General features: G+C 49.1%; 1 protein-coding gene across 1 annotated transcript; it reads left to right on the top strand.

Annotated features, from left to right (window-relative positions):
• The first annotated feature begins 1790 nt into the window (after window positions 1-1790).
• SLC17A9 (solute carrier family 17 member 9) lies at window positions 1791-22282 on the top strand. The gene is made up of 13 exons (XM_053958913.1): window positions 1791-1902; window positions 10413-10610; window positions 11551-11690; window positions 12313-12412; window positions 13374-13504; window positions 14322-14418; window positions 15348-15444; window positions 17460-17547; window positions 17853-17887; window positions 18429-18544; window positions 18999-19054; window positions 19566-19595; window positions 19695-22282. Exons 1-13 carry the CDS (start codon window positions 1808-1810, stop codon window positions 19856-19858), a joined length of 1347 nt encoding a protein of 448 aa, XP_053814888.1. The 5' UTR covers window positions 1791-1807; the 3' UTR covers window positions 19859-22282.
• The last annotated feature ends 737 nt before the right edge of the window (window positions 22283-23019 follow it).

Genomic DNA, 23019 nt, shown 5'->3' with positions numbered 1-23019 from the left:
TTTCAACTGCAGCTGGTTTGGACAGTGAAAGTAGCTTCTTATCTGAGAGGCAGATTAGTCAAGCTCCTAATTGAAGAGGTGGCACTGAGCAAGACAAGGAAAGGAACAAAAGAGTACAAAAATAACAAAATTTTGTGATTGATTTCCAGCTCGACTACTAACTCACTGAAAGTATGATTCATTGTTGCAGTGTCAGTGTTGGAAGTGTTTGCACCCCTCAGCAGTGAGACTGAACACAGGATCCCTCATTCCTGGCTATGAGTTCATAAGTTTTCTGGATCTGTGGTTACTCTACCATGCCCAAGGCCTCTTCAGTTCTTTCCTGAGCTTATTGCATGGATTTCACTTCTCTAGTTACATCAGAGCTCATCTCCCCTCCTGCTTCGAGTTAACTGAACTCCAAACATACACACAGTTTAAAAAACCCAAAATACATTGAACCATGGTTTACATTTTGGCTGCAATTTGCCATGACTTGGCTCCCTCTTCTGGAAAAGGGGACAGTAGCAGATAAAAATACTCTCAGTTTCATTTCCTGCCCAAATAAAGGGAGGAAAGCCTACAACTAAATGAAAACTAAGGTGGTTACTACACATGGTTCCCCTCAGTCTCTACTTGCAGCAAAGCTCGTTGTATTTGTGTTCTCTGTGTGCAGCAGGTCTGTGTGACTGTGCCTGACTATGCCACAGGCCTTTTGAGGATGATCTCTTTTTTTCTGAGGAAGAAATACCAAAGCAAAGGATAAAGTATGACTTGATGATTTTTGCTTTTTTAGCAACCTCCTTCTCCTGGAACTGTCTTTGGTATGTAAGGAACCTTTTTGTTATTTCACCCTCAAAGGTTCAGCTCAATAATCAGCCTCCTGATTTATGACGCAAGCTGTTCATCAGGGGCCTGCCAAGGGATTCATGTTGGGAGGAGAATATTTGAATTACCTAAATATTAGTCTGCTAAAGGCTTCATTCCACCAAGGACTGAGAGGTTTCTGGCTGCAGGAATAGCAGACAGGAGGTGTCTGCCCTGCATCTGCGCGTTTTGGTGCAGCCCAGCAGCTCTGGTACCTTTCCCAGGGGCCATGCACGACCTTGCTCAGGCTGTGCGGGAGCTCCTCCATCCTTTGCTCACCTGCAGTTTTGCCGTTCCTGCTTCCAGGCTGCAATCGGCCACAGCATCACCTGAACGGTGCCTGAACAAGGCTCCTCCGCTGCTCGTTCATGATCTTTAAGTGAGTCACGAGTCCTTTTGTTGTGGACTGAGATAACCATCATTTAAATTATTTATTTCCGTAAAGGAGTTTGATTATCTCTTTCAGATACAGCAAGGCAGCGCCTCTATCCAACAGACATAAATCAAGCTGTAACAACACTCATCCCTATTTACTTTATCTTCGGAAGCGAATGTTATACTCACTTCTAACCCTTACAAAGCAGAAGCTTTCTGCCGGCAGCCCGTGAGAGCTGCGGGAGCAGGGAGCGATTCCCTGCCCAGGTATGGGAGCGGGAGGACAGAGCCTGGTCCGTCCCCTCTTTCCCTGCCCTCGCCGTGCCCGGTGGGGGTGTCAGCAATGACCGGAGGAGAGGGAACGAGCAGAACCGCGCGGTCCGCCGCTGCCGGCACCTGCCCCTCCGGAGCCCGCACCTTCGAGGCTGCCCGGGGTCGCAGACCGGGACCGGCACCGGGCCGGGCGGGACTTCCCGGCACGGCGGGCGGGGGCGGCGGGAGGCGCTGACACGTGGCCGCGGCCCGGCGGGGGAGGGAGCCGGCGGCCGCCGCGATGTGAGCCGGGGAGGCGGAAGGCGCTGCCCGCATGGCCGCGGGGGGCGGCGGCAGGAATGTGCCCCCGGGCAGCGGCCCCCGCGACGGCATGAGGTGGGATGGCGGCACCGAGCCGTACTGGTCCAGGTAAGGCTGGACCCTGTCCCGCTCCCGGGAAAGCCGCTCCGCTGCTGGCGGCGCTCTCCGGGGACTCCCCGCATGCCCCCGGCCGGTGCCCTCCCGGCCCCGGCGCCCCCCGCATCCTCGGTCCCCGCCGCCCGCAGCTCCTGGGAAGGATGCGGCTCCGGGATGGAGGGGGTCGGGCGGCCCGCACCGCTCCCGGAGAGGCGATTTCGGAGGAGCTTGGTGCTCCCCGTCGGGCCGGGAGCCTCCTGTCCCTGTCTCCGTTGCTGCCCTCCGGGAGGGACACGGTCCCACCGCTCCGGGCGGTTCCCCTGTCTCACTCCCCTGGACTGCAGCAGAGACGGTAGAAGGAAGGGGGAAGATAGGGAATTACTGTGAAAAACAGGGGGAAGAAAACCCCAACTATTGAGCTTATATCTGGCCTGTAATCAGTGAATTAAACACAAAACTGCTATGAGGCTCTTATCGAAGTGTTCCAGTGGGGATGTTTGTACTGGCGATAGCGATTCATTAAGATAAAGTCTGGAATAGGAGCTGGGCAGCTGCTAGACAGCATGAACTGCTCTTGATGCAAAGTCATTAAAATACTTAAAATACAGTTAAACCCCCAGTGACCACTTCTGACAGGAGGGGCACAAGCAAGAGTGATCCAGTGTTTGGAGCAGGCTGGGACACCTGGGGCGGTGCTGCTCCTCTCTGCCACCCTGGCAAAGTCATCCAGCACCAAGACCTCAGGATCAGCCTCTTCTCCCATCTGAGGTGGAGTGAGATGATTATTCCAAAGTACCGGCGGGGCAGCTGGAATTCATGGTCAGAGGCTTTTCCAAACTGGGAGCCCCTGGACTCCCTGTGCTTGAGAAATCTGGCTCGGTTTCAGCTGGCTGACGTCTGGCTGCCACGGTGGTGGCCAGCCCTGGGGCTCCCCTCTTCCCCTCGCCTTGGGCTGGTCGCTGTGGTGACCTCGCCCTGGCAGGAGAGCAGCGGGACAGCCACGGGACAGGTGGCACCCGTGCCAAAGCACAGGGACACGAGGCCAGGGGAAGGGATTGCCCCTTCCAGCAGCAAGAGCCGCTGGATAAGTTGGTGTTTCTCATCCCTGCCTTTCTGCAGAGGCAGCAGGCTGATAGCCGGCTTTAATCTGCCGTCCCGAGGGAGGCTCTTCCTGCACTCAGAGATTGGGGTGTCTCACCAAATCCACGCTCACTTTAAGAGTAACGGGGCGGGTTTTAAAGAAGACCTTTGGCACAGAGGCGCTTAATATTTGAAGATTCTTTCCCCCTAAACCACTTAAGAAAATTCCTTCTCTCTGTCTCCTCCCCCTTGCTAACTTTTCCTTAAATATTAGCGAAGTGGGAATGGTGGGACCTCACACTAGATTTTCATAAGGCAAAACTTTAGTTCATAGGTTTCTCCTCTAGGGAAAAAAAAAAAAAAAGTTTGACCAGAACAAGCTCTCCTGTTTCTCAAATCTTTTAGAAAAATGCAAAACATAGATAACGCTTTCCAAAACAAAAGGGGTGAGGACAGCCTGTTGATCGAGACAGACATTTTAAGTGATTCCGACCATGCTAAGTGCTGCTAATAATTGAGAGAATCCTGTTAATGGGAAGGAGCAGCAGGATAACTCTAAGGCACCTCAGATCATTATCTGTATTGCTGTAGTCACAGAAGCTGAGATCATGTCCCCATTGTTTAGTGTAGACACACTCGTGGTCACAGCCATTCTTTGGGGAGGTTTTATGGAGGTTTTATGGCCTGAAGTAAACTGGGCAGTTGGAGGTTAAGGGGGAGCAAAAAGGGGGAATGAGCCACCAGATCATTCGAGCAGGTTTGTCAAGTTGTATAAAGTACCTCATTGGGTGAAGTTAATTTGGTGGACAATTTGAAAACAGTATATGCAAATAAATAAATGTCATAGTTTCCGAGTTACTGACATGGGGGCAAGGTGTTATCAAGTGGGGGAAGTGACATGGGTTCTCCTTTCATGCTCCAACAAAGGACATGCCAGGCAGCCTTCCAAGATCTGTCAGTGCAAGGAGAGATAAACAGTTATCTTGGCAGGTTTATTTTTCCGTCTTTGTTCATGCTGCTTCTTCTTTTGTCCTCCCTTTTTTCAACTGGCTTTTCCTTCCTCTTCTACTTCTCTTGCCTTGTGTTTTCTCCTGCCTGCCTTTCCCAAACTTTTCTGCAGGTTTCCAAGGCTCCATTATCACACATCCCTTCCAAGAGCAGCACTTGGGGATTTCTGTTTGGGGCTTGAAAAAACCTTCATGCTTATGTAGCACATCTGGACAGTTAGAGAGCATTTCTTAATGTTGATCCTAACACGCCAAAGCAGGACCCCTCGGGCAGTCGATGTGTTTAAGCATCTCTGGTTTAACTGAGGGAAGACCAAAGCAGTGAACAGAGAAATCGGTTGCTGAAGGTTGCACACAAAGCCACCAGCAGATCCAGCAGCAGATGTGGGGCTCACATTTCGGATGGTGCCTCCAGGAGAGAAATGCAGCATGAAAAAGTCACTGTGCCCTGGGAAAGAAATGACCGCTGAAGCCACTCTGCATCTCCCAGCCTCTGGCTACACCTGAAGACAAGGGGTGATTATAAAAGTTTCTTTAAGCTCCAGAGATAAAAGGAGTCCTACCCCAGCCACAGGCTGATCTCCAGTCACCTGATCTTTGCCCAGAGACAACAGTCAGTTGTTTTTTCTGAGTTCTGTGCCCTCATCTTTTGTCAACATGATGTTGCAGCTTTAGTTGCTTGGGGTATTGTTGGTGGTTGGGATTTTTGTTTTACAAGTTCCTCACCCTGGGTTTATTAGTGACCTTGCTGAGAACTTCATTCACGTGGAAAATGTAAGCAGGGCACATATTTCATTCCTGGCTGATCCATGTATGCCCTCAGATCAGTGTGCAAAGCACGCCTCTGCTTTATTATTATGTTTTCTCACCACCTCCACCTGGACTCAACAACTACTTCCAGCTCATATGAGCTGCTGAAATTTAATTTCATCTTTGCTTTTGCCGAAAGCAAGAAATGAAGAGAGGGAATAAACTCAGAGCTCGTTTGCTGAACACCACTTTGTTGCCATCTGCGGCTCTGTGGAGGGAGCTTGAGCACAGGAGGTGGAGAGGAAGCCAGCAGCTTTCCCAGGAAAAAAAGCCCTGTGTCCTCTGTGCTGCTCTTGTTGGCTGCTAGCTGGATTGGGAAAAAAAATATCCAACAACTCTCCTCTAAACCCCAAAGCTACTTTTGACAGTGACAAATCATTAGCTTGGAGCTGGTCTACAGCATGATAAAATCTGCTTGAGGTGGAGGGGGAAATTACTCCAAGCCTCTTTCTTGACAAGCATGTTAGATTTTGAAGGAGAAATTGTTGAGAAAAACAAAGAATGAGAAGTGAAAGGTCTGTCAAACAGGGTTAAAAATAACAACCTGGGTATTATCTCCTGGCACAGGAGTGTCTGCACGGCTGCTGTGTTGGTGCCACGTCAGTCAGTCCTGCTTGTGGTGACTATTGTAAATTAAAGCTATAGGCAGGTAAGCTGGAAAAGAGTGTTTTTGAAGGAAGATGATCCCATGGGCCTGGGAATGGGTGATGAGGAGGGAAGTGTTGACACACCACGGTTGACAGGTGACCAAGCACAGGGGGACCACAGGCACCAGCTGCCTGTGCTGGGGACATTCCCCTGGGAGGTGGCCTCATGCTTGGGCTGCTGGGTGTCCTGGGTTTGGAGCTGGTGGCATGGCTGGGAGCTCAGTGCCACCGTGTGGGCTCATCCCCATCCTGCCCCGGGGTTCTGCCAGGGTCTGGGGAGTGTCCACTGCTGGTGGCTGGGATGAGTGAGAGGGCTGGGGGCACAGGGGGTGACTGCACTGATGTGTTCTCTGTGCATGTCCCACGGAACTGTTTCTAATCTCCTTTTAGAGAGGGGAACTGAGGTAGAGATGCCCTCCCTGGGAGGTGGGCGTTGTGCTCTGCTGATGGTCCCTGTGCCCATCCTGTGCAGATCAGGAGCTGCAGTTCCCAGTTCTTCTTCCAGTTATGGAAAACACCCACAGATACTGCAGATGGCTTCTGGCCAAGAGCTGTTGCTGGGACAGGCTGTTCGTAGTTGTGCTGTCTAACACAGCTCTCTTACCACCTGAAAATACCTGGTGGTCCTGATTCGTGCCTTGGAGGGGCTAAACTGGGATGTAATTGACAGCCTGAACTCCAGAGAGTCCATCTCAACACTGACCTGCAGTGTCTGCCAAAGCCCTGCAGACTGGGGGAAAGGAGGGAGGCGAGTCAAGAGAAATAAAAGTTGAATAAATATTTGCTCTGTGGCATCTACTGGAGAAATTCCTCCAGCAGGAAAACACACTGCAAATAAAGATACCCTGTGCTGCTGGCTCTGCTTCCACTGCCAGACAGCTCAACTTGCTTTTGCCCCTTTGGGGGATCTCAGGCATCCTTGAAAATCCATCCTAACCACTGTGCTCTGAGTGGGGGATCCATTTGGTTGGTGGGAGCTGGGTCTCAGGGAAATCACTGGATGCTTGGAAGCAAAGACATTTCCACCCAGTGCCCAAAGCTGCATGGGGAGGAGGAGAACCAAGGGACATCAGACAAGGCTGCTCAAAAAGCCAGGCAGGAAGAGTCATTAGGGCTTGGGCTAATTATAGTCTGGGCAGTGGTTGGAGGTTTGTGAAATAGGAAGTGTTTCTAGCTGCATGGCTGCTTTGCTCAGTGAAGAGTCTCGGAGATGTGCAGGAGGGGATGCACCTGCAGTGCCTGTCTCTTGTGGGGAGGAGGGGATTGCACATCAGGCTGGGCACTGAGGAGCCACTGCCATCTCTCAGCACCAAATTACATCAATCGGGTGGCTCCAGGCAAGCTCCAGTGATTCCCTGCCCATGGTGTGGAGGGCTGGCCCCTCTCACAGAAGTGCCTGTCACATATAGCCAGGACTGGCCCAGGGATCTTGGTGGGAGATGCTTGGTCTGAAGGGTGAGTCAGGCGTGGTGGCACCAGTGACAGCAGTGGCAGTGATTTCCTGTGCTCTGACTTAGGCTGGTTATCTGCAGCATATTCTGTCTCCCTCCCTCATCAGGGGATTCGTTAGATTTAATCTGTTAATGCTGGTGAAGTTTCACTTCTCAGATGGCTGATGTCACCCACAAAAACTTTTGTTTGATTTATCACTATTCCTTAGTTTTGAAAGGAGGGTTTTAATTCCTGTCTTTGTGCTAGTCCAGGTTCCTCCTGTGTAACCTCTGCTGTTGTTGTTTTGCACTGAGCAGAACGTTGAGTCATCTGCAGCCTCTGTGATAACTATAATTAGGAGAAAATGCATTTACAAAGCTCTTTCCTGTGATGCAAACACGTCATTGTGCTTGCAGGGAAATCATTCCTGCCATGCTTCCAGGTGGGTGTGAGCAGCTCCTGATTACATTTGACACTCATACTCTGCATGGATTTTCCTAGCTGGATGTGCTGCCTACAAGAGGAAGTGGTAGTCTGAAACCATCATTATATTCTCCACTTCTTGTGAGCATAATCCCTCCTGATGTAATTAAATATAAAGGAAGAGAATATAGAATGGAGTAGTAGTCAAAGAGAACATTGAGAGTGTGTCATACACCCAGAGATTTATTTAGTGCTTTGGAATAAAAATAAAAGTCAAGAGAAAAATATATCCCTGGAGTTTTGTCAGAACATCAGTTGGAGAGGAGGCTTCTTGAGAGAAACAGAGTAAAGACTACTTGAGATTCTCAGGTCTTTTTCTCTCCCTTTTACACCTTGCAGAGTTATACAGGGTTTTGGATAAAGGAAAAACTGTTGATGCTGCTGTGCTTATCAGGATAACTGCAGGTTATTCTGAACACACCAGAATGACTGGAGAGACAGAGCTCAGCCCCACTCCAGTGAAAGCTCATAAAGATCTCCCTTTGCTGCAAGGGAAAAGTACAATTTAGGAAACTATCTTGGTGGCTAAATAATAGAAAATGCCTCCACACATCACTGGCTGCTGTGCTTTACTCTGTCACCTCGATTGTCACAGGTTCAATAGCTCAAATTTATCAGTGCTGTGCTCTTGGAGATAACAGAGATTATGGCCCTGGACTGGCAGCAGCCATTTGGGCAGGGCAGGCAGGAGTTGTGCCTGGAAGGATCAGTTTCCTGAGGGCTCTCTGGAAGGTTTTCCATGCTGGTTATCCCCACCTGCCCTCTGCCTTTGGTGGGGGATTTATACCCAAAAGCTCCTGTCGTATTGTCCTGCTGGGCTTTCTCTGACCCAGACATGAATTGTCCTGGAGCCTTTGATTTCCTTGTGCTTTTCTGTGGCAAGCTGGAGTCAGTGGAGCCACTGTTCCTGGAACTGGCTGGGGCTGGTGATTAAAAACCAGCCCACCTTTGGTTTTGCAGCAAATGGAGATATGACTGAAGATAACTTCCTCTCAGGGTAAGCCCAGGAGGGGATCTGAGAGCATTTCCCAGCTAGTTGAAATGACTGAGGCAGGTCAACCCCTGGTTACTCATTCCTCCAGCAAAGATACCTGAGGTTTGCCAGTTCCTGTGTTATTTTGTGCACTCGTGCGTGCGCACAGTAACAACAGTTCCAACCCTCTAAACACCAACTGAAACACTTCCAGTTCCTCTTGCCAGAGGTTAGCACTGAGCTGCTTATCTGCCTTGTCAGGAAACAGCAATAAATCCATCTCCAGCAGGTTCACCTGCCTGCTGTGTTCTGCTTTTCATTGTTCCTTCACCTCCCCCCGTGAGGGCCCGTTTACACCTTTATAAATGGGTTTGTGCTGTGTGGGATTAACCCACATTTATCATCATTCTAGTACAGAGAAATCAACTCTGTGTTTGATGTAAAAGGTGACCCGGGTTCTTTCCCACATGGAGAGGGGGTGTGTTTAGCAGGGTGGAAAGCCCAGAGGTTACTGCCCTGGTACAGTGAATTCCCCTGGAGCAGAGAGTCTGTTAGCTCAGTGCTTTGTGCTCTGGGCAGAGAAATAATCAAACACAAATAGTGCCAATAGTGGCTGTTCTTACTCAGCTTTTAACTCTGTAATTCACTGGCAAAGAGGGGGACCCAAAGTGGCATGGCTGAGGGAAGGTAGAGGGATTTACCTACACCTGGGCCTGATATTTGCAGCAAAATGTGCTTGTTTGCTTCAGAAGCCATCACTGACTTGCTTCTCACTTACTTCCAGCCTGTAGGAGCCCTTTTCTTGTGGCTGAGAATTCATGCACCAGAAATACATATTTTGTTAACATATTTTGACTCTTACTATCTAAAATTTCTTATCTGTCCAGGCTTAATTATTTTGCTTCTCTTTCTGAGCTCTTCAGGCCCACCAAGTCTTGTCTCTCTAAAGAATTCCTGCATATCCCTCCTTTTTTAGGAGGTAACACACAGACCACCTCCCCTGAGGAATGGCTAGAAATGCCAAATCACTAATGTTTGCTACCAAGAGGTGTGTCTCATGCAGGTGCTTCCAACCTCATGTCCTGACCTTTCCTTTCTTATCCTTATCTTTTAAAGAACAGTTTCTTGACTGGGGGGAAAAAACCAAACAAACCAGGTTCCTTCCTGCCTTTCCCTCCATCCACAACCAGTGATGTCCAAGCAGCCCATTCCACCTTGCAGCCTATGGACAGACATTTGCTGCTGGGGTCAAACAGTGTTTGGGATGAAGTTGGCATCGTTCCTGAAAGCCAGCAGATGGGGTATCTCGGGGTCTGCAGATCGAGGTGACCCCGAGAATGTAAAAGTCTTTGCTTCCCAGCCCTGCAGCCAAAGAAGGAGTCGGAATGTGTAGGATCAGATTCTCAAGGTTGTTTATTTTCTCTTATCTATAGCATTCTTTCTCTGACCTGCTGAGCTCTGTCTAGCAGGTCATCCATGGCATTCTGTCTGCCCTCAGGGCTGTGTTTACATTTTATGCTAAAAACTACGTGTGCTGTGTTTACAATAACGTGCCAATATCTATCATCTATGTTAGACAGTGTGTCTCTACCTTCAACCAATAGAAAAGTGTCACCATCACAGCAAGACATGTAGTTCGAGAAGAAGGAGAAGAAGGTCAGGACACGCCCAAATCCCTCCATCTTGTCCCCTTGAACCCCATTCTAAAAAGCCCCAAAATTCTACTTTTTCACCCTGTGTTAACTCAACTACCACACTACTCAAACCCTTGTGACTTATAATTCCTCACACAAAGTTAGCAATTTTTTCCACAGGCTAAAATTGAAGCCACAGGTGTTTTTGACTTTGTGCCAAGGTCCCCGAGCCCCCTGCCAGGTTCTCAAGACAGCCAGGGCAGCCAGGGGGATGTCCTGGGTTCCCACAGGGGTACACTCTGTGTCAGCACCGCTGTGCCCCAAGAGTTGTGCTGACCTTCATTTTACCGAGGCAGACTCGGCTTGCAAAGCCAAGCCAGCCCCTAAATCCTGTGCACACACCCATGGGGCCCAGCAAACCCCTGCCCTTTTCCCACCTTCCTCTCCATCCCTGCAGGCCCGAGTCCCGCGTGTGGACGGTGATGCTGCTGCTGGGGACGTGCCTGCTCTACTGTGCCCGTGTCACCGTGCCCATCTGCGCCGTGGCCCTCAGCTCCTACTTCGACTGGGACAAGAAGCAGTTCGGCGTCGTGCTCAGCAGCTTCTTCTGGGGCTACTGCTTGACACAGATTCTTGGAGGACACATCAGTGATCAGTACTGGAAATTATTCTCATATTTTCTTGTTTTAATGATGCTTAGCTTGGTTTTGACCCCTCAGTTCCAGTCGAGCAGTGGCAGTGCCAGGTTTCACAGCAATGGGGTGGAGAGTCAAGTGTGTCCATGGGGAGAAACTCTGGCTAAAAAGAGATGTGGGTACTTTAGGAGCTCCAGATAGGAGCTGTGGATGTCTCATCCCTGCAAGTGATTCTAGGATTCTGTGAATGCAGCTTTTTTGATTTGATCTGCACAAGTGATCTTTGTTTTCAGTTCAGCACTTCAGTCTCTCTGCCCTATATTCTCTTGCAGTCTTTTCACAAGCAAGTCCCCATACACTGTTTAGAAAAAACATGTTTAGAAAAACTGTCTCCATTGTGTCATATGAATTAAAAACCAAACAATTTCCCCAGTTGGCTGTAAGGGAGGATCTGAATCATTACCTGCTTGAGTCCCTTTCCCCAGCCAATCTATTCTTAGTGAGAGAGCTTTTCTGTGAAATCTTTTGTGAGGAGCACATGCCTGGAAGGGATGCATTATCTGTGCAGTGCACTTTGCTATTTAATTAGGGTCCTTAAGAGTTTGCAAGAAAAGGCCTGGAGAAACCTGAATGGTAAAAGGCAGTGCTAAGGATTGCAATAGAGCAAATGGAAAGCACCATCACTGGTTAAGGGAAGCAAAACGGTGGCAGCACCACCTCCAACAGAGAGTTGAGTGGCTCAGTGCTGTGAGATCTCTGGGATCAGTGAGTGCTGGAGTTGGATGGGCAGTGCTGGCAGGGGGTGGGAAGGGAAAAGGTCAGAGCTACTCCCGAAGTGGCAAGAGAAGAACAGGTTTGACTCTTAAAAACAGGTTAAACTGGGAAGGGCACTTGAGTCTGGACTGAAGGACTTTGCCCTTTTGCCCTCCTGTCTTTGATAATGTGTTTTCTGTCTTCCAGAATAGGAGGTGAGAAAGTCCTCCTCCTCTCAGCATCAGCCTGGGGGTTCCTCACAGTCCTCACCCCGCTGCTCACCCACATCACTTCAGCACATCTGGTTTTTATGACCTCTTCCAGGTTCCTCATGGGGCTGCTGCAAGGTGAGACCCCCATCCTGAGCCTGTCTGTTCAGGGGCTTCCTTGCACAGAGGCTCACGTGCAGCACACTGAGATGCAAGTCCCATGGTTTGCAGTGCTTGAACCCTTCCCATGGGTGTCTGAGCAATTCTCTGCCTCAAAACAGCCTCCACATCCAGAACTTCCATGGGAAAAGCCAGTGACATTTCTAGAGAGTCGCTGACAAGTCATTTCTCTGTAGAAATCTCTCTGCCAGGCAGGGGCTGCTGGATTTGGAAATCATCTCTGGTCGTGTTTGGTTTTCCACATTTTAAAACTCCTTCAAAACACTCAGAGAAAATTTACCCTTGCCAAAACTTTTGGATAATTTGGAGTGATTTTCCTTCCCTCTTGCCAAGCTGCAGCACTGGGAAGTGCATTGGCACTGATGGATTTACAGTAGCAGTGGTGAGGATGAAACAGGATTACAGAGAACACACAAAAAAAACCTTTGATGGCGATAGATCCACTCAGTTTATTTTATACCCCTGTTTTGAATTTACCCAAAATGTTGCTGCTTTGTTTCAGTGTTTAGCTCACTCTGGATCTCTTAAATTTGCTTTTGTTTTGCCTAACTGCTCCCTGCCTTGCTCCTGTTTCTCTCAGGGGTGTACTTCCCATCCCTGGCCAGCCTGCTGTCCCAGAGGGTCCGGGAGAGCGAGCGAGCCTTCACCTACAGCACAGTGGGGACTGGCTCACAGTTTGGGTGAGTTCAAAGGCCTCAGCAGCCAGTGACAGTCTCTGGACATCCTATCTGATGAAATGCCATTAAATAGTTGGAGGCAAAACTCACAGCCCAAAGTAAATGTGGATTCATGGGTCCTCAAGGACTCCTGCTGCAGCTGAGGAAGCCTCAGGCAGTTGCTGTCCTGCCTGCCAAGGATTTATGTATTGTTCTCTCTTTCTTTTCAAACCAGACTTTGAAGACTGTTTGCAACATTTAATTACTATGGGAAACAGCCCAGTTCAGTAGGAAGAGCAAGGGTCAGCCTGACACTGGCCACCTGTCCTCTCTGATAGATGGGAAGAGAACTTCTCCACCTCTGCTGATCTCCATCAGAATTTCCTTTCTAAATGGAAAGGTTGCTTAAAAGCCGAATAGAAATATCACTGTGTCCAATCACTTAGTTTTCCAGTTCTCATTTCTTTTGCTGCTTTAAACATTCTCTGGGATACTGCACACCAGCAACCTCCTTTTCTTTCTTCAATTACCATTTTTCAGCGTGGGGCAGGTGAGGGTGAGGTCCCTTTGGGATTTCTCCTGCCATTGAGGATCTGGCCTGAGCTGCCACTCAGGGAACAGGACAGGTTGCAGAGCCATGGTGGGACAGGTGGCAGCACCCACACATGAGTGACTGAGAAATTCTCCCCTGTGAGGGTGCTGAGGTCCTGGCACAGGGTGCACAGAGAAGCTGTGTGGCTGCCCCATCCCTGGAAATGTCCAAGACCAGTTTGGATAGGGTTTGGAGCAACCTGGTCTCATGGAAGGTGTCCCTGCCCATGGCTGGGGGTGGAACAACACGAGCTTTAAGGTCCCTTCCAACCCAAAAAATTTTAGGATTCTGTGGTTCAGTGACAGCAGCGTTGACCCCAGGGAGAGTCTCCCATCAATGTGCTCAGTCTGAGCTCTCAGCCAGGCCAGTAAATCTGAGTGCTTTCCCTTGCAGAACGCTGCTGATTGGTGGTGCAGGATCTCTCCTCCTGGATTGGTACGGCTGGGAAAGTGTTTTCTACTTCTCTGGTTTGCTCACTTTGCTCTGGGTTTATTGCACCTGCAAATACCTCCTGAGTGAGAAAGGTGAGTCCAGCTGCATCCCTGGGGCTGGCAGTGCTCCTGATGATCTGGGAACTAAGTGATTCCTCTCCATTATTCTCTGCAAATCCTGTGTGTTTCCAAGATCATGCCTGGTTTTACACATCAGCCTTTTTTCAGATGTGTTCTGTAATACACACTGTGTCTCACCCAAGATCCCCAACCCAAAAACCAGGATTTGAGCTCTTGCAATGCTGATTTCCTATTTCAAGTCCCATGCTGGATTATATCATTGCTGAGAGCCTGATCTGGCTCCTCAGTACTCTTTAAGCACCAGTGAAAACACAAAACAGAGCATGATCTTCAAAGTGGATTAAGCTAAAGCAGGACAAGATACTTACTCCAAACTAAGAGCATCTACACATAGAGCTTTTAAAAACCAGTTAATCCACAATATCTCTTCCCAAATAACTGCCTAGGAGTAATTCCACATATGGACAAACCATTACACCTGGCTACAGCATTATTAGGGTGAGTGTGGCATGTAGGAGCCCAGCTCGCTGGGAGCTGGGTGTGTGCCTGGTGCTGCACAGAATCCAGGCCCAGTCCCTACCAAGGGACTTTTGTTTAATTATAAAAGAGGTATAACACATGGGTGAATGTGGCTGGATGTGGAGGGGTGTGGAAAAACTTTGGTTAGTGTAGCAAGGTGTTTCCATGAGCATTCAACTCTGGTAGAGCCAAAAAAAACAAGGGTTAGAAGGAGATTAAAAGTGGTTGTACAGCTGTGTCCCAGGGCTGCCTCCAACTGCACAGGTAATTACTGACCACAGCTTTCTTTTGGGTGTTTTCTTCCCTGCAGAACTCACCATCCCCATGAACTATTTAACGAGAGGCCTCTCGGTACCCAAGCAGAGCAAAGTTCCCTGGAAGCAGCTGTTCAGGAAGGCACCAATCTGGTAGGCAGCTGCATGCATTGGCCAGCCTGGGAGCATCCTCTGGTTTCTCCTCTCTGGGCTTATTTTTTCTGCCTCTGTGGTTTTTGTCCACTTATTTATATATTTGAGAAGCAGGACCAGTTTTCTAATTCCTTTTGTATGAATAAAGAACTGGAAAGGTAAGCTTGGCAAAGGTGGTTTATGTTCTGTCCACAGGACTGTCAGGCTCGAATGTTACTGGTAAATCTTTCTCATTCCCAGGCTGTTCCCCCTGGATGGGTCCCATACTCCTCCAGTGTGGTATTTTCCACGGGTCTTGTTAGAAATGCTGATTGTAATGGGCTCCTAACAAGTGCAAGTGCTGCTCAGGGGCACTGGGTGGCACGGGCTGTGTTCTCATTGCTGGCAAACATCTTCTTAATGGCCATTTTCCCTTTGGGATGCTGCAGTGAGTACTGAAGCTCATCCAAGCATGTTCCCAAGGGCTGTTTTAAGGCAGGGAGGAGGAGGATGATGGAGCTGCAGGGCAGCAAACCCATTCCTGCCTTGAATAACAATGGAGCCGATAACAAATCCATAGAAAACCCTAAACAACACCTCTTGGAGCAGGAGGGCTCTTGCAGGGCTGGAAGGGACCGGTGGGAAATGCAGTGGCATTAATTAGCGCTTCAAGTAACCTCGCCTGGCCCTGGGGCTGTGCGATGGGGCAGCGAGGAACTAGCTGCTAGGAGAAAGCTGAAAGGAGTGACAATCTGAAGCTGAAAATCAGCTGGAGCTGAAAATCTGCAACAAAAATCTCAGGAAGCTGAAAGGGCTTCCTACAGAGAACTACAGTTCTCCGTGACAAAAATCTCAGGGATTTCCGTTGGGAGCTGACATCTCGAGTGCCCGTTTCCCAGCCAGCATGACCTGTCACTGCTGATTGTTTCCTCTCAGCTGTGTATTTTCAGGGCTGTCATCATCGCTCAGCTCTCCACGGCCAGCACCTTCTTCACTCTGCTCTCCTGGCTGCCGACTTTCTTCAAGGAAACTTTTCCCGAGTCCAAGGTAGGTTGGCTGCAAAGCAGAAGCGTTGCTGTTCAAAGGAGGCCGTGCTGGGTGCCTGTCAAAGGGGGGTGGAGATGAGGAAGATGATGGCAGAGGGATTTGGTGAGAGCAGCCCGGGAGGCAGGAGGAGGTGGGAGGTTTCCCTGTCACTTAGGAGCTGTGGCACCCCGCTCATATTTTTGGAGATCTCTCCAGGTTGCTGAGGCTGGTTTCTAGTTGCTTCTTTAGGGATGATGAAGGGTGCAAGGAAGAGCAGGTTGTATTGGGTTTTAGACTGCTTTTCTTCTGAGGAAAAGATAATTTTTCAACTAGCACAAAGCTCATGACATTATGAGCCCATGACATTATGCTCTTGCAAATAACCACCATTCACTCCTGTTTTTTTTACAGGGTTTTTAAATTGGACTAACATTGTACAGCTCAGACCTGCCTGTGAAAATGATAATTACCATTCATAACAATAATGTGTACTTCAAAAATACTACAAAAGCTTCCCTCTTCTCAGCACAAATGATACTCCCATTTTTCAGAAAGCCAGGCAATACTCATGTGGGCTGAGAGCTGGTAATTTCATCTTGTTCTCAGAAACTCAGGCAGTCTTCTCCACAATGGTTCTGTTAGCTTTTTACAATTTCCAGAGCTGCTTACAAATGCCTTTTCATATTACACATGTAAAGCTCTTTATGGCATACTTGATATTTATATTAAAATCATGTGTTAAACCAGCAAACATATTGTTGTGACAAGATCTGTGCACCTCGAGTAATGTGCTTGTGCAGCAGTAATTTACCATCTGTTAAGCATTATATCATGGTGCCCTTATGTAAGATGCTCTATAGAGTGCTCCTGCAGCTGATAATCATTTTGTGCTGTTTAAAACGGGCTGAGGCTGCTTGATTGTAAAGGATGGCTGATAATCCCTAATGTGGGTAACCTGTGTCACCTGCTGGCTAAAATCCCTTGCTGCAGGTGAGCTGGGCAGCTGCCTGTGGCCACCTGAGTGAAGGTGATGGAGGGTTTGGCTCAGGGTGATGGGCTGTGGGATGAGACAAATTTGGGATTGATGTGCTGAGCGGCCCCAGCTGCTGTTAACAGACAGCAGAAGCACCACCCCACAGAGCCCATGGGCTAACATTGTCAAAAATGACCAAGACCCAAATTTCAAAGGCATGGAAAGATGCAGATGGACCCTGGTGTGATTTCCAGGAGCATCTTTAACAGGATTATTCAAAACCAAGATTATTCAGCCCTCCCATGCATCCCGGACAGGAAGGGGAGATGTCTCCAGGGGGTGATGGGCTCTGAGCAAAGGGGGAGATGCTGGGGGTGATGGGTGCATGGATGGATGAGTAGGTTCAACCAGCTGAGATGAAATCCAGCCCAGCCCACGCTGATTTCAGCTCCTGTGGGATCTGGGCACCAAAGTGCCCCTGAGCAGCTGTAATCCAGCTGACCACTAATCGTCTGTGATTACAGCTGCAGCTCACTTAATTGAAAATAGGCCGAAGGATGTTGCTCCCCATAATGTTACCTAATCCTGCCATTAGAAAATCCAGCTCTGCTCCCTCAGCCTCACACAGTAATGCTGCTAATGAGCTGGAAGCTGCTGGAAATTTTGCCAGCAGCTTTGCTGGGGACCCATAGGAAACCCACACTGAGCTTCCCAGGGCTCCGTGGCTCCCTGCCACATCATCTTGCTGCCAGTAAACTTTGCCATGTTTAATCCCTCTTTCCTGGAGTTTTCTGCCTCTCCCCTAGATGCAGCATTGCTGGGGAAGAAGGAAGAAGATAACAAATCTACAAATGCTACAGGCTGTGATCACCTGCTCCCTCACAGAGCTTGGAGTGGGGCATGGTGCAGTTCAGTGCTGGCTCTGCAAAGGGGGTACAGGTGCTGCAACAAGTCCTGAGTGCTTCATCATTTCTCTTTTCTACAGGTATCACAGACTGTCAAAATATTTGCGAACAAACTCAGCTCTGACAACAAATCTCTCTTGATTTTCACTTCTTTTCAGGGTTGGGTGTTTAATGTAGTCCCCTGGCTGGTTGCAATTCCGACGAGCTTGTTCAGTGGATTTCTGTCTGATCATTTAATTAGTCAAGGTGAGAGCTCTTTACGGCTTTTCCTCTGCTCTTATGGGATGTGGGGAGAGGACCTGGGTGGGAGGAGATGGGCTTGTTGATAGGGAGAAGACCCAGCAAATAGACAATTTGAGGTTCTGATACAAAAGCAGAATAAATTCTCCAGTGTCCAAATCCCACTGATGTGTTTGGGGCTCCCTTTGATCTCCTTCATAATATTCATGTGGTCATGAAATCCGGGCATCTGAAATCTACATATGTTGTAGTTTCCTGGCTGGACAACAAGGTGAGCTGTGCTTAACTCCAAGTGTCCCTTTCTTCTCCAGGGTACAGAACCATCACCATTCGTAAGTTCATGCAGGTAAGAGAGCAGGAGCTGTGGGAGAGGTACCTGAGTTACCAGTTAAACTCTGATTATGTGGCAGACTGGACCTTGTGTGGAACTGGGTTGGGGGTTATAGATGGAAACAGGAAAGATTTTCTGCCTTTGCACATTAACTGGTGGTCAGGATGTGTGAAAGGAAATCCAGAGGAAAACCCTGGCTGAGGAACAAAGCCTGGATTAATGGTAGCATTGAGCACAGTGAGTGCTCTGAAGGGGTTTTCTTTCACAGCCTGTCCCTGGTCATTCCAAATGACCCCTTAGGTACTGAGGAAGTAGCAGTACAAGGGTGAGCAGAAATAGAAATGCTGGGTGAGAACACAGTGTGTCCTCTGATCTGCAGCATCACATCCCTCTGGACAGACCTCTGACACAGAAGGACATTTTGGGGGGGGAAAAGAGGAGCACGGGGTGCACACAAACTCATGGCATTGGAAAAGGGAACAGTTTGTTCGTGGCAGGAGTTGCTTTCTTCCTTGCAGAAAACATGCTGTAGTGTTTAATTTTCCCTTTTTTCCAGGTCATTGGCTCTGGTGTCTCAAGCATTTTTGCTTTGTGCCTGGGCCAGACCTCCAGTTTCTGCAAAGCAATAGTGTTTGCCTCAGCCTCTGTTGGACTGCAGACCTTCAACCACAGGTGAGGAGAGCCATGGGGACAGTGGCCCTCAGCTCCCCTGCGCATTTGGCATTTTGGAGTCTCAGAGGAGGCTGCCTCCACCCTGACTGTGAGAACAAGAATTGGCACTTGCCTGAACATTGTTTTTGGGACCCTGTGAGGCTGGAGGAGTTTAGTGCCCTGTGGGTTGGAAGTAATCCAGCAAACTTGTAGCATGGAAGGGCTTGGACCAGCCAGTAGGAGGGGGATGGAGCAGGAGGGGAAATCACATTGTGGCCCCTCTGAACACTTTGAGTTGAATAGTTTTCCTTCTGATACTCACCTGCTTTACTCTCAGCTCCTCCCTTCTCCTGCCAGTGCCATTTCTTGTCCAGGAGCTTTCCTTGTGTTTGAAAAATCAGACTGTGTAAATGATGGAAAAGCAGTCATGTTCCATTCAAACAGCCACTTATCTCCCCTCTCTGTTTCTCACCAGTGGCATTTCAGTGAACGTGCAGGACCTGGCCCCCTCGTGTGCTGGCTTGCTCTTTGGTAAGGATTCTGTGGGGTTTCTGTGCTGGACAGGTGGCATCTCTAGGGGGGACATGGTCACCAGCATCAATTTTGAGCAGGAGCAGCTCTGGGCAGTGCCTGCTCTGTGTGTGCAATCTCAGCTTCCTTCTGTGACAAACCTGCCAGTGCTGGGGGCAGGTAACACCACCAAGGTGCCTTTGTTGTATCTGTGAGGTGCTCTGCTGCACCCAGGGATGGCCTCAGTGGTTTCTGTCAGCTCTCCAGAGAAGCTGTGGCTGCTCCATCCCTGGAAGTGTCCAAGGCCAGGTTGGACAGGGCTTGCAGCAGGGCTAGTGGAAGGTGTCCCTGCCCATGGCAGGAGGATGGAATGAGGTGAGCTTTAGGGTTCATCCCTGCTCAAATCAGTCAGTGATTCCACGATCACAAAGGCATTTTGCCCAATGTGCAGATTGGGGGTTGGTGGCAGCTGTGATGAAGGTGCTCATGTCTGTGGCTTTTCACAATTTCTTTTCACACCTTTTCTTTCCAGGGGTTGCAAATACAGGTGGAGCCCTCCTAGGTAAAGTACCTTCCTGCAGCTCATCCTTTCCTGGGGAGCCCTCTCCCTGCAGAGGGCAGGATCCAGCCCAGAGCCTTTGCATGTTTCTGTTCTCTGCAGGTGTCATTTGTGTGTACCTGGCTGGATACCTGATCGAGACCACTGGCTCCTGGATTTCTGTTTTCAACCTGGTGGCTGCTGTGAACAGCATTGGGCTCTGCACATTCCTCCTGTTTGGAGAGGCCCAGAGGGTGGACACAGACTCTGTGTACGTGGATCTTTAGAGATCAGCCCAAGCAGCAGCTGAAGGACAGGAGAGTGTCACATCTATGGATCATTCTTGCACAAGTGCCAAAGAACATTTTACTTTTTTTTAGGTGTTTTAACAGGAAAAAATATGCTGAAACCAAGTACATAATGGGACTGGATGAAACCCATGTGAGAAAAGAAATTTAGAGTTCATTTTTTTGCTCAGGGCTGTAGCTGGTGGCTTACAGAGCCATCCAGCTCAACATCTCCAGTGAAGATATGGTCTGTGGGACCAGTTTGTCCCAGTTTGTGTCTTGTGGACGAACAAGCAGCTGACCTGACCTGTCTCCCAAGGCTGCTGTGGTTCCATGCCCTCTTGAGAGGAGCTGCTTCTCCATGTGGGAGTGGGGCTCCCATGCTCTGCTGTCCTGGGACTGCCTGGCTCCGGGGCTGCTGTGCCACCAGGTGTCCTGTGAGGTGTGACAGGAACATCCCAACGAGTACCTCTGCCCTTAACCCCCACGTGTGCCTTTGTTCTGCAGCAGGTACCAGGCAGGTTTCCAGGGCTGTGAGGTGAATTCCAGGCTTCCCTTCAGGGGATGTGTGGCTGGGTGTGTGCCCTGGACCCAGGGCCATGGGGCTGTGTCAGTGCTGCTGTCACGGAGCTGGGAGAGGGCTCCAAGCCAAGCCTGGCTTTGCTCAAGGGCCCAAGGTGTCCCTTCTCTCCCTGGTGGCTCCACCCCAGCCCAGGTGGATGAGGGCAGAGCTGAGCTGTCCCCCGGGGTCAGGCTTAGCTGGGCTGACCTTTCAGTGCAGCAACAGCCGAGGAATCCCTCTGGAGCTGTTTTGTCAAATGCTGTGAATATATGGGAAGAACTGGTCACACTCTGTGCTGTGGATCTACAACTCCCAAATGCTTTCTGCATGTTTAGATGTGTCCATGTGCTCTCAAAGCACCGAGGGAGACTTTCCAAAGAGCTTGGCATGGGCAGGTTTTGTTTCTGTGTTAAGCATAAATCAAAATTCTGCATTGGGCATCCACAGGGATGTGGATCCCTGTGGTTCCCTGGGTCAGAGGGAAATACTTGGCTGTAGACACCTCTGAGCTTGAATGTCTTAAAGTTATTTATAAATATTTTAAAATTTAAGCACCAAATCCTATATTTTATGTACTTGAGGCCTGATTCTGCATGCCTGTTTTGAGTGGTACTCCCACCAAATCCAGCAGTCTTTCTCGAAGGGGAGGATCTACCAGCCTCCAGTGTTTGTTCTGTAGGATCAATTTTAAAGGTGAATTTCATATTAAAGCAATTCATTGCTTCTCCTCCAATCCCCTGATTGCAGCCTGAAAGGATCTCTTGGGTTTCTCTAGTGCTTACCAGAAAACTGGGGCTGAGGAGCAGGTTTCCCCAGGACCTTGCAGTGCAGGAAAGCTATAGATTCAGGTGGAAAAAAAAAATCCTATTATCCTCTTCCTCACCTTTTTTTGGGGGCCAAATTTCTTCTTGGGGGAGCTTTTGGAACTGTGTAAAGTTTCTGAATAGCCTGATTTGTAGTGAAAATACTGCCAGCCTTTTAATTACAGAGACACTAATGGGCATCACTGAGCTGAGCCACTTACTGGGCAGAGTTGGAGATAAGGATGGGACTGCCTGATGTCTGCCCAAGAAAATAAAGAATCAATGTGGCCTGGTGGGACAGAGAGATTAGGAAGTATTTTATTTTTCTCCTTCTGTGCTCTTTTTTTCTCCAAAAGGCTGTTTGATACCATAGGTACCACTCTATATTGGGGTGCTGCAGAGCCAGGAAAGCTGTGGGGAAGTCTTAAATCAGTGGGTAAATTGGGAAGAACACCAGTAACAAACAGCAAACACAAACACAGCCAGGCTTGCCAAAGAGGCCTGAGGCTGTGCAGCCATCTCTGTCAGCTTGTCCTTTGTCCAGTCTGAGCAGATTTCTTGCATGGCCTTTTCTTTAGTGACAGCAAAAAGATCCCCATGGATTTTGTGGGGTTTTTGAGTATCTTCTCTGGCCATTTAGTGCTGCAGGTCAGGAGCACAAGGAGTCAGTTCTGGTTCTCTTTGCTGGCTGCACCGTTTCTTGTGGAGGAGCTGATGAGTTTAAATCACTCATATTTGAATCAGGCTGCTTGGCCACCCCTTGGATCTGCCAGCTGGGAAATTTGGAGTTGATCTTCAAAGGGAAGTGTTTGGCTGTGCCTTCTCTGTGAATCCAGCTACCATTCCAGTGAACTGTCCAAGTTATCTCTCTGTAACTGGCTAATAAGTTCAATATTTGACCTACACTTGAGGCTTATGTTTCATTCTCATCATACCTCTTTGGTGAAGTATTAAAACTGTTTTATCTGTACTGTTATTTGTTTAAGCCAAAGCTTGTGCTGTGCAAGTTTTTGCTATGGAAAGACCTAAAAAGAATAAAGGCAGCGAATCATTTGCAAACTGTGGTTTTGCTTTGACTGGAGAGGTGTTAATTTGTGTGATCAGTGAGGGACAGAGGAGCACATTGGATGTGATTAACTCCCGGGGGAGGCTGTGCAGGGAGAGTATCTGGGCTGGCAGATTTTCACAGCATCCTCACGTGTACATCAGACTCGGGAGTTCATCCAGCTACATCTTCTCACTGTTTTGGGAAAAATGAGTGAAAAGCTGCCTTCAGCAAAGGGTTGGACAGTAAAGCGTCAGCAGGCATGTTCCAGTGTCACTTGTTAAGAGTAATGACACAAACGAAGTGATTCGTGGGTGAGATGGGGCACACCCCGCAGGCGGATCACCTTCCACGTGGCGATCGTGCTCGGAAAAACAAAAACAAAACCAAAAACATTTCCACCTTTTTATATATCCTCGCTGATAGGTTCGAGCAGATGCCAACAGAGGGAGCTGTGAGATCTGGGATGTGACTGCTCCTGGAGAGTGCAGAGCCCGGCCCTGGCACAGCTGGCACGGGCAGCGTGGCTGGTGCGGGTGGTTTGGCTGGCACAGCTGGCACAGCTGGCAGAGCCTGGCGCTGCCCACGAGCAGCTCTGGCTGGTGGCTCTCGAGGCTGGAGCTGCCTTTGGGAGCCCCAGGATTTGCTGTCCCCGTGTTCACTTTCACTCCTCACAGGGCAATTGCAGTTATTGTAGGGAGGAAAAGTTTTGGACACATTTTAAAAGGAGAAAGAGCCATTAAATGAATTT

Source organism: Vidua chalybeata, chromosome 17, assembly GCF_026979565.1.
Source record: "Vidua chalybeata isolate OUT-0048 chromosome 17, bVidCha1 merged haplotype, whole genome shotgun sequence".
NCBI lineage: Eukaryota > Metazoa > Chordata > Aves > Passeriformes > Viduidae > Vidua > Vidua chalybeata.
This window is presented reverse-complemented; position numbering and strand designations above follow the sequence as displayed.